This window comes from Crocodylus siamensis, chromosome 13 (genome assembly GCF_052110815.1).
Source record: "Crocodylus siamensis isolate JL-2025a chromosome 13, ASM5211081v1, whole genome shotgun sequence".
NCBI classification, from domain to species: Eukaryota; Metazoa; Chordata; order Crocodylia; family Crocodylidae; genus Crocodylus; species Crocodylus siamensis.
The window spans coordinates 10,954,722-10,970,654 of NC_143407.1; the positions used below are offsets into that span (position 1 = coordinate 10,954,722).

Here is a 15,933-nt window from a genome sequence, read left to right on the forward strand (position 1 = left end):
GGCATCAGGAGGTGCAACTTCACGGTCAGGGCAGCTAGGATCAGGAACCAACTTCCAAGAGAAGTGGTGCTGGCTCCTACCCTGGGGGTCTTTAAGAGGAGGCTGGATGAACACCTTGCTGGGGTTATTTGACCCCAGTACTCTTTCCTGCCCATGGCAGGGGGTCGGACTCGATGATCTGCTCAGGTCCCTTCCGACCCTACTAGCTATGAATTATGCAATTATGTGCCTGTGCAATTTTGCACATAAAACATATGACCATGCATAATTCTGCATAGTTTACCCCCCCACACCTCCACCTTTATGCCTCCACTTCTGCGGGGCTCCTGGCACTCCAGCCAGGAGCCCCATGTGGAGGCACCGAATGCATGGCACACAACTGGATGGCTGGTGAGTGGGGAGGAGAGCTCCTGCCTGCAGGAGGTGGGGATGGGCACGGGTTTTGTGGGTGGGAATGGGGGTGCATGGGGCCCCCCTGCCACACTCTCTCCCCTCACCCCCCATGGTGCGCAGACCCTGTTCCCACCGCCAGCAGCAGGCGTCTCCAGCTGAGTCCCAGGGGCTTCACAGGGGGGCAGGAAGCCTGCCTGGCCCAGCCCACTGACACATGCCTTCGAGCTGGACTGAACTGACTCTGTGCCAGCACATGGGGCTCACGGCACTACAGGCAGGAGCCACGTGCCATCGGGCTGGGCCGCCAGCTCAATGCCTCCACATGGAGCTTCCAGCGCTCCAGTGGGAAGCCACATGTGGGGAGGCATGCAGCCTGCCTGGCCTGATGGTGTGTAGCTCCCTCCTGCAGTGCCAGGAGTCTCATGGGCTGGCGTGAAGCCAGCCCAGTCTGGTCTGAAGGTATGCGCCAGCAGGTTATCCTAGGCCAGCTCCATGCCTCCACATGCAATTCCCGGGACTCAGCCAGAGTCATGCACTGCCGAGGGGCTCTGCCTGCTGCAGCCATGAGTACCCTAAGGGACAATGCCTGCTTCTGCTGCTGGCGCCATGGGGGACAGACGAACGGATGTGTGGTGAGGGGGCCCACACCCACCCACAAACCCCACACCCACCCAGATGGGGTTTTTGCACAGATAAAAAAAATAATAATAAAAGTAATTAACTGTGCATAATTTTGAATTTTTCCTACATAATTCCCCAGGGTATATTTAAGGGTGATGCAGAAGAAATCAAGTAAAACCTCTATCTTCCCATCAGCTGAGAAACCGATTAATCAGAGGAACAAGTCACAAACGATTAACAAGAGACTAAGTGGGGATTCGGAGGAGAGGAGCCCTACCACCCGTACCAGAGCTGTAGCTGTCTGTGGAAGACTGAGAGATGGAGCGGGACAGGGACCTGCGGCCAGACTTGGTTGGAAACTTGGTGAATTCCTGCATGTCATCTGCAAACTGGATCTGCTGAAAGATACAAAGCAAGAAGAGTTACCGGCACACATTCACTGGAAACACCATCATCCCTTCTGCTCCATCACGGGGCACCTACTATGGTAGCGGGAGTTACGTTACTGAACAGTCCCCTGCTAGGTGGTTAATGGAACTTACAACCAGGCTTCACAAGGAGCCAGAGTTACAATTCCAGCCCCTGACTCCTTCGCTCAATGTTTCTTCTCCCTTCGGTTATTTCTTCAACAAGATGAATGCAGATTTAACCCGGGATGGCAAGTGGTGAACGAGCCCTCAGCCTGCTCCCATGAAACACCTTTAATCCTACCCCGCCTCCCCAGCTGTTCTCAGGACGAATCTTGGATCAACCCTTAAAACATGGGACTCTGGGCAATCGCCCCTAAAGCCAAGCCACAGGGCAACAAAGGCAGCAAGCGTGACACTCAAGGAAGCTGGTCATGGAAACAGAAACTTCACCCTGTGAGCTGATTTGCCTTGGTTGGGTAACAAGTGAAGGTGTGAAAGCAAACCAGATGCAGGTGAAAAGACAGCACCACATGGAATAGTATCGTTCATGCCTCAGAAAAGCCTTCACCCCAGCAGCAAAGTCCCCAGGGAGCTAAAAATTATTTCTAAGGAGGGCCCCCATCATGAAAGCAGGAGGTGGAAAACAAAATGTCTCATCAAAACACAGTTGCCGCTGTGCTCGTTTCCAGTCCCTTCTGCTCCTGCAGATGTTTCACCTGTAACACAAGCTCTCTCCTCCAGTCTCTCTTTCCACTGCGCCTAGCGGCAAGATGCAGCTCAGGACTCTACTGCTTGCCACTGCAGTTTTATAAATCCAAGGGGTAAGGCTGAAGGGAGAAAAGTCAGGAGTAGAGTCCCAAACTTTTTCATTCTTATGGACCTACTGCATAATCAGCTGGAGAACACCCTTATCATCTCTGTGTAAGGAGCACGAGAGGCGTGAAATGGAAACCAATGCAGCTTTGGGGAAGTGTTTGAAAACCATCTAAAAATGGAAAATAAAGCTACTGTTTACTGCAACTTTAAAGCCAGTTTTCCACTTCTACATGTTACAAAGCAGTTGCACATAAAAGATAAAGCTCCCAACCAGCAAAAAGCTGCTCTGGTTTTGTTTTCATCTTTGCAGCACAGGATTTAATCACACCATTTAAAATCCCCAGTACTGAGTTAAAATGCAAGCCCAGCAACCCAGGGCAGAGTCCAGTCAGGAGAGAGCCCTGAAGAAATCAACAGTTGAAGGAGTACTTCATCCAAGGTGACTCAACCCAGAACAAGTCTGTGCACCACTGAGTCCCCATGCTGGATGGCTATTACGCTATCATGGCTGTTCAGACTAGTGGGCAGCTGCGTCGCCACCACCAGTGGAAAAAAATCCCAGGAAATACTGCTAAACTGAGTTTACAACCATTTTAGCCAGGGGATGGCAGATAGACATCTCAAGAGTTCAGATAACCCCACAATGTGCATGGCATAAGTATATCAAGAGCCTGGAAACTACTGACAATAGCAGCAATGGTACATGCTGCTGTTGAAAGGTTTGTGGCTAAATGATTCAGCAGGGCTCCTAATTAACATCTGAGCTGTGGTAAGCAACTCTCGTGGTTTGTGGCAGGGACTAAGGGGAGGTAAAGAAGTCCCAGCTGGCCCAGGGAGCAAGGGGCCAGAAGGCCCAGAGAGAGAACAGAGGGCCTGGGGAGCAGGTAGGGCCAGGGTGCCCATAGGTCTCACTGGCCTAAGAGTGGAGCTAGAGCTCAGGAGGGGCCAAAGGCCAAGAAGGGCCATAGCCAGAGACTGGTGGGGCTGGAGAGCGCAAGGGCTTTAACTGGCCTAGGAGTGGGTCCAGGGTCTAAGGACTGAAGGCCAGGAGGGCCACTGCTAAAGACCAATGGGACCAGAGTGCCCATAGCCCAGAGAGGAGCTGGTAAAAGGAAGAACAGAGCCTGGAGTCCATTGCTGTAGTTATGACTTGATTACTATGTGTGACATCTGCAAGGCATGGGTGTGGAGACTGGGGAGGATGGAGCCCACACAACTAGCCCTTAAGGCAGAGAGTGGAGGCATCTGAGCTCAGGAGTGAGCGATCAGGTTTGGGAAGCCCTGGGGCAGACTCCCTTTTTCTAAATGATAAATACATCAAGGCATGGCAGGCGAGAGGACGGGGGATTGCCCCAAAAAGTGAAGTTGACAAGGACTGAGGGGGCTCCAGGGGCATCATGGCCACGTGGGACCCTTTTACAAGTAGGACTATCATAGTGAGGATGAAATCCCCCAGCCAGGTTTGTTCTTCCCAGCTTCAGAGAAAGGCAGATCTTCTGACACATTTGCTGGCAATACCACCCAAGCTGGCTCTTGAAACAAAAGACCAAAGTTGCTGAGGTCCACAAAGCTGGCAACAAAGCACCTGATACATATCACTGACACTCGAGAGAACTGCTTTAGGACCCCTCATCTCCAGCAAGACAGAATTGCCCTCTGAGGGAGGCTGAGTTTCAAATCCCTCAGTGACAACAATTGTTTCAAGCCAACCAGCTCCTGTACTGCAGGCATAACTGGAGGTTTTCCATAGACATTAACAACATGCCTCATTCACTGAAGCAATGACACATCGTTGGGTGGTATCAAGGGCTGCTGAGAACCACAGCATGATCCAAATGGCTGAAATACTCTCTAGGTCATTTGTGACTAATCCTCTCCATCGCCCCTAAAGGGAACTTAGAGGCTGGAACCTATTGTTCAAGAGAAGGATGGTCCAGCAGTTACGGACTAACCTGAAACTTGAGAAACCTGGCCCACATCTCTGGTCTCTGTCACCTGAATGACCTTGAGATGGGACCTTCAGCCTTGTCTCACAGCCCTTATCTGTACAGCACTGATAATGCCCTTCCTTACCAGTCATGAACACATGTCAGAAGTGTGCACCATCCCTGGTTCCCATGAGCACAGTGTATAAACACCAGTTTTCAATCAGTTTGTCCCACAGCCCATGTGCAACTGGGATTTGCTAACGCCCCCAATTTAAAAACCAGAAAAAGGCACAAAAGGCCAAGTACTAGTAAGATTACATACATTACACCAAGGGTAACCACATAAGTGCCTTAGTCTAGATCAATCTCCAAGGTCAGTCGTGCAGAAAAAATTAGCACACCTCATCTGCCACTTCTGCCGCCCCCTCCCCCCCCCCCCCAATCATCAGGTCTACAGTTATCCCTGCAAGTTTTTAACCTACACTGCACACATGCACTCAGGAGCTGTGACAAACACAGGCGTATTAACCACAGCAACTGTTTTTCCTAACATAGTCCCAGCTTCAGTGTTGGTGGACAGGGCTTATATTCACATGAAGTACATGTCTACTTGAAGTGCCAGGGCCAACTGTCCAACCGAGCCTGCTTTAAAGCTATGATTGCAAGGGTAGTTCTTTCTTCTGTCTGCTCTTCCTTATCAGCTTTGTTATAGCTTGGTATCTTGTTTCCAGAAAAGACTTCCGGGCACACCATGTGATATGTATTGCAGCAAAATGAATCTGGTTTACTCAAGTGGTTACATACAATTCACAGGTATAGTTTTGCAACCGTTTTACACTTTTATGTAGGTGGAAAAACCATCAAGAGGCTATGGCAAACTACAAAGTCCTATAGTATATGGTTACTGAAAGATAACAAGCAGGCAGAATCAGTTTACTCCGGGTCCAGGTCAGGCCCGCTGGCACGCTAACAATCAGATGTTGATGCATACACTCAATCTCCAGCCCAAGAACAATTTCTGGACTCTGTTCATGGCCTGTTGCCTGTAACAATTTTCCTCCAATCACCTCAAGAAAACCGCACACCTTCAAGGAAGATTGGCAGGTGACCGGAGTGGTATTCACATAAAGCACTGTTGACGTATCTTCTCAAGAAAAGATTAGCAGCTTTAGAAATTCCAGGTCCCCACTTCCTCCCATGTTCAAAGAAGGAGGGTGTGTACATGGCACCCAATGCTATTAAAACAATTTTCAAATGTTAGCTTAGGAATTTTCTTAGAGCAAGTTAAAGGTGGGGGAGGCTTTCAGGGCTGGAAACATGGAGGAGAAAATAAAAACGCGAACTCTGTGGAAAGGATAGGCAACTGCTTTATTTCACTAGTCGCGGCCTAGCTGGTCCTTGACCACGGTGTCCCAAAGTGTTTGCCCAAATATCCTCTGAGCTCGCTGGAACTGTGGCATGGGAACATACGCAGCCAGGGCAAATCCTCCTACTCCGAGACTATTTTAAATCAAACCTTCTTCTGAACAAACGGTCTCTTGATGAAAACTTGCTCTGGAGTCAACTGGTGGCAGGGCAGGAGATGGACTCTCACTAACTCACCCAAATCCTTTTCAATGCCACCATTACCTGGATGATGACCACCCTCTGGTCATTCCTTGCACTGCCCTCACTGGCAACTCTTTCAGCTGGGTCCTGAGCAAATGCCAAGACACAAACCCCTTGGAGAATAAATGTGACACTTGCATCAAGAATTTTTTTCAGTTCTATAAAGGGGAGTTTGGATCCAGGCAAAATTGGTTGCTAAAGAAACCAAGTGCTGAATTAACCACAGTAATCCCTGCGCCAGCTTTAACGCAGCTCATCTGAACTCTGCAGCTTAGCAAAATCTGCCCTGTCTAAAAATATTATCAAACCCTGCAAGCAGCTTACTAATCAAATGAATGATTCCAGCATTAAACCTCCTTCAAACCCAGCCTGCAACAAACTAACAGGATATCCAGACTAGCTAAGAAGGGAGGGGAAAAACAGTCTACCCAAACCAGGGCAAGGGACCAATCTAACTGCATGCTCAGTGATGTCCTCCACTTAATACCATCCATTCAACTTTGTTGATGTGCTGGGCTCTCTAGCTGGCATTAAGGAGAAAATCCTTGTTGTAATCCCTCAAACTCCAATTACATACTGACTGCAGGGTCCCTCCCTGCCCTGCACGGCTGTGGAATGCAACCACCCAGACAGTTTCCCTTGGATGGGCTAGGTTACCTAATACAGCTCGCAGCCAGCTAGTCTAGCTTTTCCCAGGAAAGGTTGGGAACAAGAGCTATTCACCTTATCGCTAGGGTGACCAGCACTGAGAATCCAAGGCCAAAAGCAATCATTAAAAAGTCATCTTTTACTGGGAGCCAAAAACTTCACCCTGCTGGAAGTGGCTTTTCCACTTGGGTGGAGCAAATCATTTCATAGCAAAGAAAAATATTTTTGATCCCAGCGCTTCGATGCACAAGTACGCAGAGCAGCCCAATACCTTGCTTTTGCACAAACCTTCCTACAAGGAGCGCCCAGGCAGCTCTTGACAAATGAAGGTTAGGGTTGCCTTCACATTGCAAGAGAGAAACTGAGGCAGGGAGAGGGGAAGTTCCTCAGCAAGTCAGTGGCAGAATCAGAGCTAGCACCTACACTTCCAATTACAGTCCAGTTGTGTAGCCCACTGAACAATACCCTCACTGGGTCATTATTTCTGGCAGTATTTGGAATGGCTAAGGCTGAAACAGGATGTACTTGGGACTTTGTGCTGTACTAACCATGGTTCCCACGAGGCATTCAGAAGTCCAACAACATTCCTGGGCCTGCAACCACCACCGGCAGATTCAAATGCAGAAGTAGGGCCTTTCACTTCAGTTATGCTTGTCAAATGAATGGGACATAATCTCCAAGAGAATTAGTGTGACCTCACTGTAATTTCAAGCAGTCCCACTGCTTCCCAGTAACAGCTACCTACTTGTAAGTCAAACAACGTGTGTGGCATTTAGCTTGCTCATGCAGTGGTAGGAGAGAAATCAAAGACACTGTGACCTCTGCTGATGCAGAATTGTATCCTAAGAAGGACTGCAAAGTCAAGATGACCCACCCAGCCATTAAAGAAAATCCAAGTCAGCTGTGCTCTAGCTCTCATATAGAGCCAGCTCAAATGCACACTTAATACATAGCTTCCCCTGCATGGATGGCCCACAGCCTGGGGGTCATTCAACCAGCACTGCAATCGGTGACACGCCCATAGTGAGTAATATGTCATTAGTCTTTAATAAATATAGCAAAAGCAATGCAAGTAACTTCTATACCTGGACTGGTAAGCTCCCCTAGCAGTTTCACATGACTGCACTAATTGAACAGTGACTCATGCCACATACAGAACCCATTCTTCCAGCAACACAATCTAGAGCAGCGGTTCTCAACCTTTGTCGTACCAGGACCCATTTGCAAAGATCAATGGCCAGTGCCCAACCCAGTCCCCTGCCCCTGCCCCTGCCCTGCTGCAGCCTTGGTGCCTGGCCATCTGGCCACATTCCCCCAGTGCCAGCAGGCACCTGTCCCGTTCCCCCCACCCCCTACACACACACACACACATTGCTCCCCCCACCCCGACAGTCCCCCCAAGCCCTGCCCTTCCAACCCCTGCCCCCCAATACGCTTACCTTCATCCAATTGCTGGGGCTGCTCCCACAACCTTTCCAGCCTGCAAGGGGGAACCCAAACTTTCGCACGTTTTTCTGGCACTTGCTCACAACCCTCTGAAATATTCTTGCGACCCACTTTTGGGCCATGACCCACAGGCTGAGAACCACTGATCTAGAGTAAAAGCCTGCATGGGATACAAAGGCATCTGGATTTTGCCCCAATTCACAGCTGAGTTTGACATTTCCCTAAAGGTATGAGGGACATTATGGGGATTCAGGAAAGAGATGCCCCTCACATGAGCTGTTCTTTGTAGCTTCTGGGCCCACAGTGCTTAGGAATGGCAGGGGGCACCCAGGTTGCCCATGGCCCCTGAATACTCTGGAACTTGAGAAAAAATCCAAACACATCCCTGAAAGCATCAATTCAAGCAAAAACCATTCTTCAGTTCTTAATGCCTAATAACCAGCAGTTTCAGTTCACAAGGGAGAAAAACTGCTGGATGACCTCACTGTAGGGGAAAACACCTGGCCTGTGTCCAGCGCCATGTTAGAAATTTCCAAAAGCACTTGCTAAGAGGAGAGTTGGCAGGAAATGGGAGGGGGGGAGTGCAAGAGGGGACGACGGGGCCAGTCTTTGAGCAGGGAACATCCTTTAATACCTACTTCCTATGCACAAAACAAACTGCATCATGCTGGGCTGTATTAGTAGCTGAACAAAAAACTACGGCCATGCAGTCCAGAGTGCATTTCTTCCATGCACTCCCCAACTAACCCGGCTCCTTTGCAGTTAACAAACCAGAACAGGAATCCCAGCAGGCCCAAACCCACAACAGCTGAAAGCAGGAAGCGTAACACTAATGCCTCCCTACTCAAGCTTTGCCCTGGGGCAGCGAGGTGTTCCTGCTCAATGCAGCAAGAAAAAGTCCCCTGCTTCTCACTCATCAGCCCTTCAGGGCCGGAAGAGCTACAGAGAGGGGGGCTTGGATTCATTTGACTCGCATGCTTTCAAAATGGCTGTCTAATCTTCAACATTTAAAATACTGCCCTGCCCTCCATTTGCCAGTGTGCAGCCATACCACAAAAAGATGCTTTTTAAACAACCAATATGCAGTACCACCCCACAGCGCACGCACAGATTGTTTTGTTGTTGCATGCCGGATGGTCCAGATAAGCACCAACGGGGAAAGAAAGGTTTCCTTCAAAATGTTAACATGAAAAAAAATCTAAAAAGCCAGGGGATTTTACCATGTGGCGAAAAGCTTTATGCTTCCCGATGAGGGCGAGGTTTATGGACCAAATCTGGCAACCAAAATCTTTGTCACCAGCAATTCTACACAGACCAATTTAGCGGTTAGATCCCGGGATGAGAACGAGAAATGACTCCTTTTTGACTGGGGAATAGAGATCAAGCGATTCAGATGCAAACGTGGAACTTCAAAGATGTCTTACTGAACCACCTGTCAGCCTGTAGTCGCAACAGGAGCGCTCTGTATACCGGGAGCAGGAAGATTGCCGGTGTCCCCACCAAAAACAGAGCACACCTTCCCAAGAGAGCTCTCTCACTGCCTGAAAACCAGACACTTCACTGGGAGGAAGCAATGCAACATGTTGAACATACAACTCCACGACCTCCTGTCCCAACAGAGGAAAAAGAAGTAACCAAGAGTGCAAGCCTGATCCTCTGGAGATGGCAGAAACCAGGCAGCGGGGAGATTAGACCTGCTCCGAGCAACCTGTTCCCTTCATTTAGTGTCCTCTCCCTTACAGTGACTCTAGGGGCTCTCGGTAACACTCTGCTCTTCTGGCCATATCCATAGTGACTACCCTTCTCCTTCAAAGCTGCAACCTGCTCTTTTAAAACTTGGTGCTTTCTCACTCCAAAACAGGGCTTGTAACAGACTAAAAAAAACCCCAAACTACATTTGTCTTCTTTGCTGACACCAAGTCCAGCCATGAGATTAGAAAAATGCAGATCCAATGATGCAATTCATATTTACGAGCACCGATTCTCACAGGCCTGGAGAATCAGTCATGAAAAACTACTGCTACCGTCAGTGATCAATTATTCCACAAAAAAAGACAGCTTCCCCAGCAGGACTTCCTCCTGGGAGGCTGGAATTGTTTTCTCATAAGCAGCCGGCTCCCGCCACGCTTGTGAGCTCAGGCATTTTTAAACCACAATTGTTTTAATTCACTTATTTTTGGAAGCCGGTCATAGTGTTTATTAAACATAGCTGCAAGCAGGGAGGGAAGAAACATTCAGGCTCCTGAAGAGTCCTCTCGCAGGCTGAGATCAGCGGGCAGCTTTTTTCTAGGTCAAAACCAGGAGCTGCCTAGCAGGTTAATTCATGGCCAGTTCCCTCCACCCAGGGAGATGGGTCAAGCCAGGCAGTCCTCCGACTTAGGACACAATTGGTTCCTGAAAACTGCATCTTAAGTGGAAACACTGTAACTAGGAACCAATTGTCCCACAAGAAACAATGTTATAGATGGGGGATGAGTTCCTGAACCAGGGCCCAACACCCTATTTTCACCAAAGATACCCCAGAATTTTGTACTCAATCAATTATAGATGAGTAATATAGCTACATTAATGTATTTATATTGTAAATAGTAAACATATTGATTTGGAAGGACTTCTTTGAGGTGACTGCAGGCCTTTTTGAAGGGCTCTTGTCAGGACTCTTGGCTGCGGGTTTTTCTGGAGTCTTGTCTGCTTTCTTAAAGAAAGCGTCCAAGGACGTTTGGCCAGATGTTCTCCAGGGAGGTGGGCGACGCAGCAAACTCGCTCGCTGGCGTGGCGTCGCAGCGGGTCGAGCGTTGCCAAGTCAAAACTGACGTCAGAAAGTCAAAACTGGTGTCAATTTATAAACGTTGCAAGTGTGAAATGTTGCAACTCGAAACATTGTAAAGCGAGGACTGCCTGTACACCAGAGTGACTGTTACTCAGACTGCAGATCTGAAACCACCCTAACTCCGTGTCTAATGATGGCCCATTTAAACTGGCACTTTACGAAAGAAAGTCCTGGCATGTCCTCCTCTATGCCAGGCAAAGCTCAGCAGCTCAGGCTATAGCTGTTCCTCCGTAATGCCTACCCATGCCAGAGAACCCCTCATGTCCAAAGCAATTCATTAAAGAACAGAGCCCACTGCAAAGCAGAGGCACACAGGTGAGCCCCCTGCCTCTTGCCCAGTCCTCAGAAGCATCTGCATATTATAACATTGCATACAGGCCGCATAAGGGACCAGTAGCTTTGCGCAGCTGCAACATCCTAAACCGATGCCTCAGTGGTACCCTGCCATGGCACCACTACTTAATAAAGTTCAACGTCTAGCTCTTCCAGGACTGCTGGCATCAGGAACAGGAACTCCAGCTGACCCCCCTTTTGTCCGTGCTGGAGGGAGATGTGAATGGATGGCAACTCTATTCAGCATCCACAAAGGTGGTTTAGTGGAAGAACAGCAAGTACATGAGATGTTGCTTTGCTTTGCTGTGCCAGGGCTGTTCCTTACCAACCCTGTTTCCAGCACTGCTTCACTGCCCCCCTTTCCCTCCCCTCCAAATCTCTCAGGAGGGCTCCAGTTCGTTAGAAAGCTTTAGGCTGCTTGCGTGTGCCCTCAGACCAACTCTGCCCCACTTCTGCTGCTGGGGTTAGCTGCTCCCGTTTTCCCAAAGGGAGGAACTGGCCAGTCTTTTTTGGTGTCTGGGAATGCTCTGTTCAAACGCAAGCACTGTAGCCAAAGTGAGCGACTCTGGACAGCAGGGTTTGCAATCAAGGGTCTAGTTGCCCTACACAAGAGCAGCAGAAGTGCTAGCCCTAAGGTACAAGTGCTATAGCAGCTATTTGTGAGATCCAGATGTTTAGCCCAAGGTCTCCTTTCTTTGAGGCTACTAATTATCGCTGTAGCCAAAACGAAGACCTTCATTACTGTCTGCAAGACGCGGGGCACTGGATCCAGGGCAGGAATTCAGGCACGTTGTTAGAACTTCGCTGAGATCTTAACACAATTCCCAACCAGGAAATAAAAGGCTTTAATATCCTGATAACATAAACCTGATCAAATGCTAAAGCGTATCTGGATTCCTCAAGGTAAGAGGGAACTGGTAAAAACACTAAAGTCCTTGCTGGCTTCACAACGAGGGCAAGGACCTTCACAAGAAACTGAATGCAGCAAAGAAGCAGCCTTTTGAAAGGAGCAGGCAGGTTACAAAGGTTAATGGGATAGAAAAAGCCTCTGGTTAGTAGTTGTCGTGCAAGGATCCCATGAAGGGTTGGTTAAGGGAAAAACAAACAGAACACAACATTAAATAAAATAAATGCAATGTTATGGGTCTGGCTGTTAAATAGTAACTGGGAACAGTAACTACAGCCACATAAATACCTTGGGGTCAAAGGTGGCAACTCCCTCCCAAGGAGCACAAGGGCAAAGCTTTGGCGAGAGCACACACCCAGCCCCTGGCCTGCGGGCCAGACTTTAAAGCAGGGGACTGCACCTTCTAGCAGGCAGAGGCACCTAATATTTTTAAGGCTTGGGCCTCCGAAGTTAGACTCCCAGGCTGAGATATTCAAAGGAGACTAAGCCCCTGTCTACATTCAAAGAAAGGGGTTAATTAACAGCACTCATTTAAAGTGGTTTAGTTAACTAAGTGCAAGCCTGGGGCTATTCCTCATCTGATTTTAGACAGGCTCTGAGTGCATTCTCTTTAACTAAGCTGGATTTTCCACTAAGGTACATGAGTCCATAGTCAAAGGCCGGAGGCAGTTGAATTTCAGTGGGAGTTGAACACGTCCCTTTGGATCTTTTCAAGATCCCAGGCCTAACCAAAACAGCCTGCTCTCAAAGAAACATGTGCCACCGAAACCAGTGGAAGGAGAGATTTCAGCACCCCGGCATGTATGAACTATTTAGGTGCCTTTCTTTAGAAACCCACATTTGAAAGTATCGGCCCTTATGCACTAATGCTGAGAGCGAAGTAATGTCAAGTAAGGGACTTAAAGGATTTAAGTCGCTGCTCTGATGTCGAACAAGCCACAGAAGTTTTATTCCTGTTCCCCACTGATTTTATGCTTCAGAGCAACCTTCAAGATAAAGGGGGCCAAGAAAGTGTGCTCCAAGCACCAGCAATGGGGGGCTGAGGTCTTTCTGTATCTGAGCTGAAGAGGTCATGCTTGCTCTCTACCAAAGGGAGGTATTTTCCCCAGCCATTTCCACTGCACCATGCATGTATTTGGTTGCATCAGTGCACCTTCCAGACTAGGGAAACAGCTGCAACAAGCTTAAGAGACTTGCTCAAAGTCACACCGCTACTCAGGACTCCCAAATCCCAGTCCCTTGCCTCAATACACAGCCCTGCAGTTACTCAAAGAGACTGAGTTAAGTTAGCTGTTGCAACAGTTACTGAATGCTGACCTCTGGGCGGCAAATTTTATGAAAGTAGCATTAATGCAATTTTAAGTATTTCATTTAGGACAGCTTTGAGGATCATTTGCCTAAGGCTGCCAAACCTGCTGCACCGCGTTCACTATGATTTTTATTCAGGCTGGATGGCGATGGCAGTTTGGAATGAGACCAGAATACTGCAGATCGGCACCTAAGTAGGGAGTGTCCTTAAAAGTCACTGCTGGAGGAGATTAAAACTTAGTCGAGGCCCTTTCTGGCTACCACGTTATCATTTTTTGGTTACTTTTCAAAGTTTTTTCTGCTTGGAGATCCAGCACATTGAGTCTGAGCTTCCCTAGTTATGTTGAAGGATTCCCCTTAAAGGAATCAGAGAGATGGTTGAAGGTTTAATGGAAGTGCCTGGGTGACTGAATCTTTAACACAAAGAACTTTTCTCCCAAGTGATATTAGGCACTAGAACTTAGACAGGAATACCGTGAATAAGTCATTTCCTCTCTAAAGTAATGGTGTCTGCTATGCTCGGTCACAAAGTTATGGGGGGGGGAACTTAAATGGAAGACATGTAGAAAGTTTTGCTTTAACTTTTCAGACTTATTCTTTGCACTGCAGTAGTCCTAGAAACATCACTTATGGACCATGACTTAATTGCCCTAGGTGCTGTACAAACACAGGGGAACTAAGAAAAAGTCCTCACCTGAAAAATTCTCTCATACCTTATAAGAGCAGAAATCACCTCTGAGACAGAGCACTACCAAAAAAAAAAAATACCTACAAAAAAAACCTCTGTGACAGCTCTGAAATGAGCACTTATCCTGTAGGACCTGAATGGCATGGGGATCAATAAGCGGATCCTTGCAATACTCCAGTATTATCTCTTATCCCATGATCAACAAGAGAACAAAGATGTGCACCTGAAAGGGAAATGAGACAAAGGCCCTACACACAACTGACTTGGCTTTAGTTATTTACGTCTTAATGGGCACCTGTACTATAATTGCAGCATGTCAGGGCAGACTCGATTAACCAAGCTATTGTGGTAATTACCGCACTCCAGCGTCACATGTATTAGTGTCCCCATGTTGAAAAATGGTGGTGGGGACGCTTTAACTAAAGCTCGTTTGATGAGCTTTAAAGTGCTGCCGCTGCCACGTTCAATGCAGGACCGCTGATGCATGAGACGCTATGGGCGCTTTAATTAGAGTGACTCTTGGAGCATGTGTATAAACGCCCAATGCGTTCATACACACGCTCCGATAGAACCAAGGCATTATTCATTCATACACAAAGCGTCTCTCCCACAGAAGCCTGTCACAGCACAATAAGCTCAAAGCCTCCAGCGATGTGGTCCCCAAAGAGAAGAGCCACTTCGCCCTAAGACATTAAATGCTCCTCTGGTGAAAGCTGAGGCTGCTCCCCAGCTGGTAGGCCATCAGCACAAAGTTCAGGCAAAGGCCCTTCTCCAGTGTAGAGTACTCATCCAACCATATGCTCCAGAGGGTGAGAGAGTGGCATTTAATTCCAGATCCGTGCACCTGACCGACTGTGGAGAGCTACCCCAGACAACTTCAATCCATGGCTGCATTATGGCAGGAACACTAGCTCCCCAGACACTCCCTCCACCATCCAGTACCAACCATGAAGTCAAACCTGTTTTTCTCCCGAGGGGGGCTTGAGTCCGTCTTGCTTAGTCCTTGGGATCTGGCGTGGGTTTCCCCAGCATTCAGGCTGCTGAATCTGGAACAAAGCCTAGGCTTTCCCTCTCAAAGCAGCAACCACATTTTATAGGAACAAATCAATATATTTACCCATTTAATTCAGCGCAGCAAGTTTCCAGTGATTCATCACACCTGTTCTTGTGCCTCTAAGTCGATCAGTGGGTTATACTAGACAAGAGGGAACTTCAGCAAGGGCAATGCTCCTCGGTGCCACAGACATAAACTGGTAGTATAAAGCAGCTACTTGTTCTGGTCTGGATTCTGCTTTCAAGGAAGTACTGTACTGTACACTGTCTATACCAGTTTCTAGTGGGGTAACCACATAATCCACCCGGGGCAATTTCCAGCAGTGTCACCATGTCTTTGAATAGCAGCCAGAGCCTCTCCCCTATCACCAAGTGAAAACAAGCCCAACTGCAGATCAAATTGAATTTGCTCCCTTTATGGCTTCATTGGGGTGAATTGAGTAATGGAACCAACCAACCCCTGCTGTCAAATCAACTGACGCTAGGTTAACACCACGGGAAGGATACGTGCACTATTAGAGAAGAGCCTTTAAGAAACAAACCAGTGCAAGAAGTCCAGAGTAAGTCTTAGTCCTAGATGAAGTTCAGGACCCTCACATCCTGCCCAAAACACTGCTCCTACGTCAGTGCCTTAGACTTTGGGACAGCGCTTTGAACAGCGAGAGTTCAAGGAAGAACAAGTGGTTTCTGACACCTCCCACACATTGCTATCAAATGTCTTAGCGTGTTCAGGTATCCAGGTTGTAGCTATACTGGTCTAGAGGCTAAGGGAATCAAAAAATATATCACCTCTGCCACGAGTTATTAGACCAACTAGGTATTTGCAAAAAAAGTCTTTATTTGCATGCTTTCAGGCATGGGCACCCTTCATCAGGCATAAGAGATTGCAAAGGTTGCAGAAGTTCTCCCAGGTAGAAATGAAAATCAAAACATGAAATATGAAT

General features: G+C 48.1%; 1 protein-coding gene across 4 annotated transcripts in view; it reads right to left on the reverse strand.

Moving 5' to 3' along the window:
• Positions 1-15,933, reverse strand: part of AHCYL1 (adenosylhomocysteinase like 1) — a 45,361-nt gene that overhangs the window by 20,657 nt on the left and 8,771 nt on the right. For 2 of the 4 annotated variants that reach the window (XM_090025810.1, XM_090025808.1), the window contains exon 2: positions 1,301-1,409. In XM_090025810.1, coding sequence (XP_089881936.1) covers positions 1,301-1,409 — 109 coding nt within the window. Of the gene's footprint in view, positions 1-1,300; positions 1,413-15,933 lie in introns of all 4 variants that reach the window. The other 2 variants (XM_090025809.1, XM_090025807.1) reach the window with 1 other exon arrangement.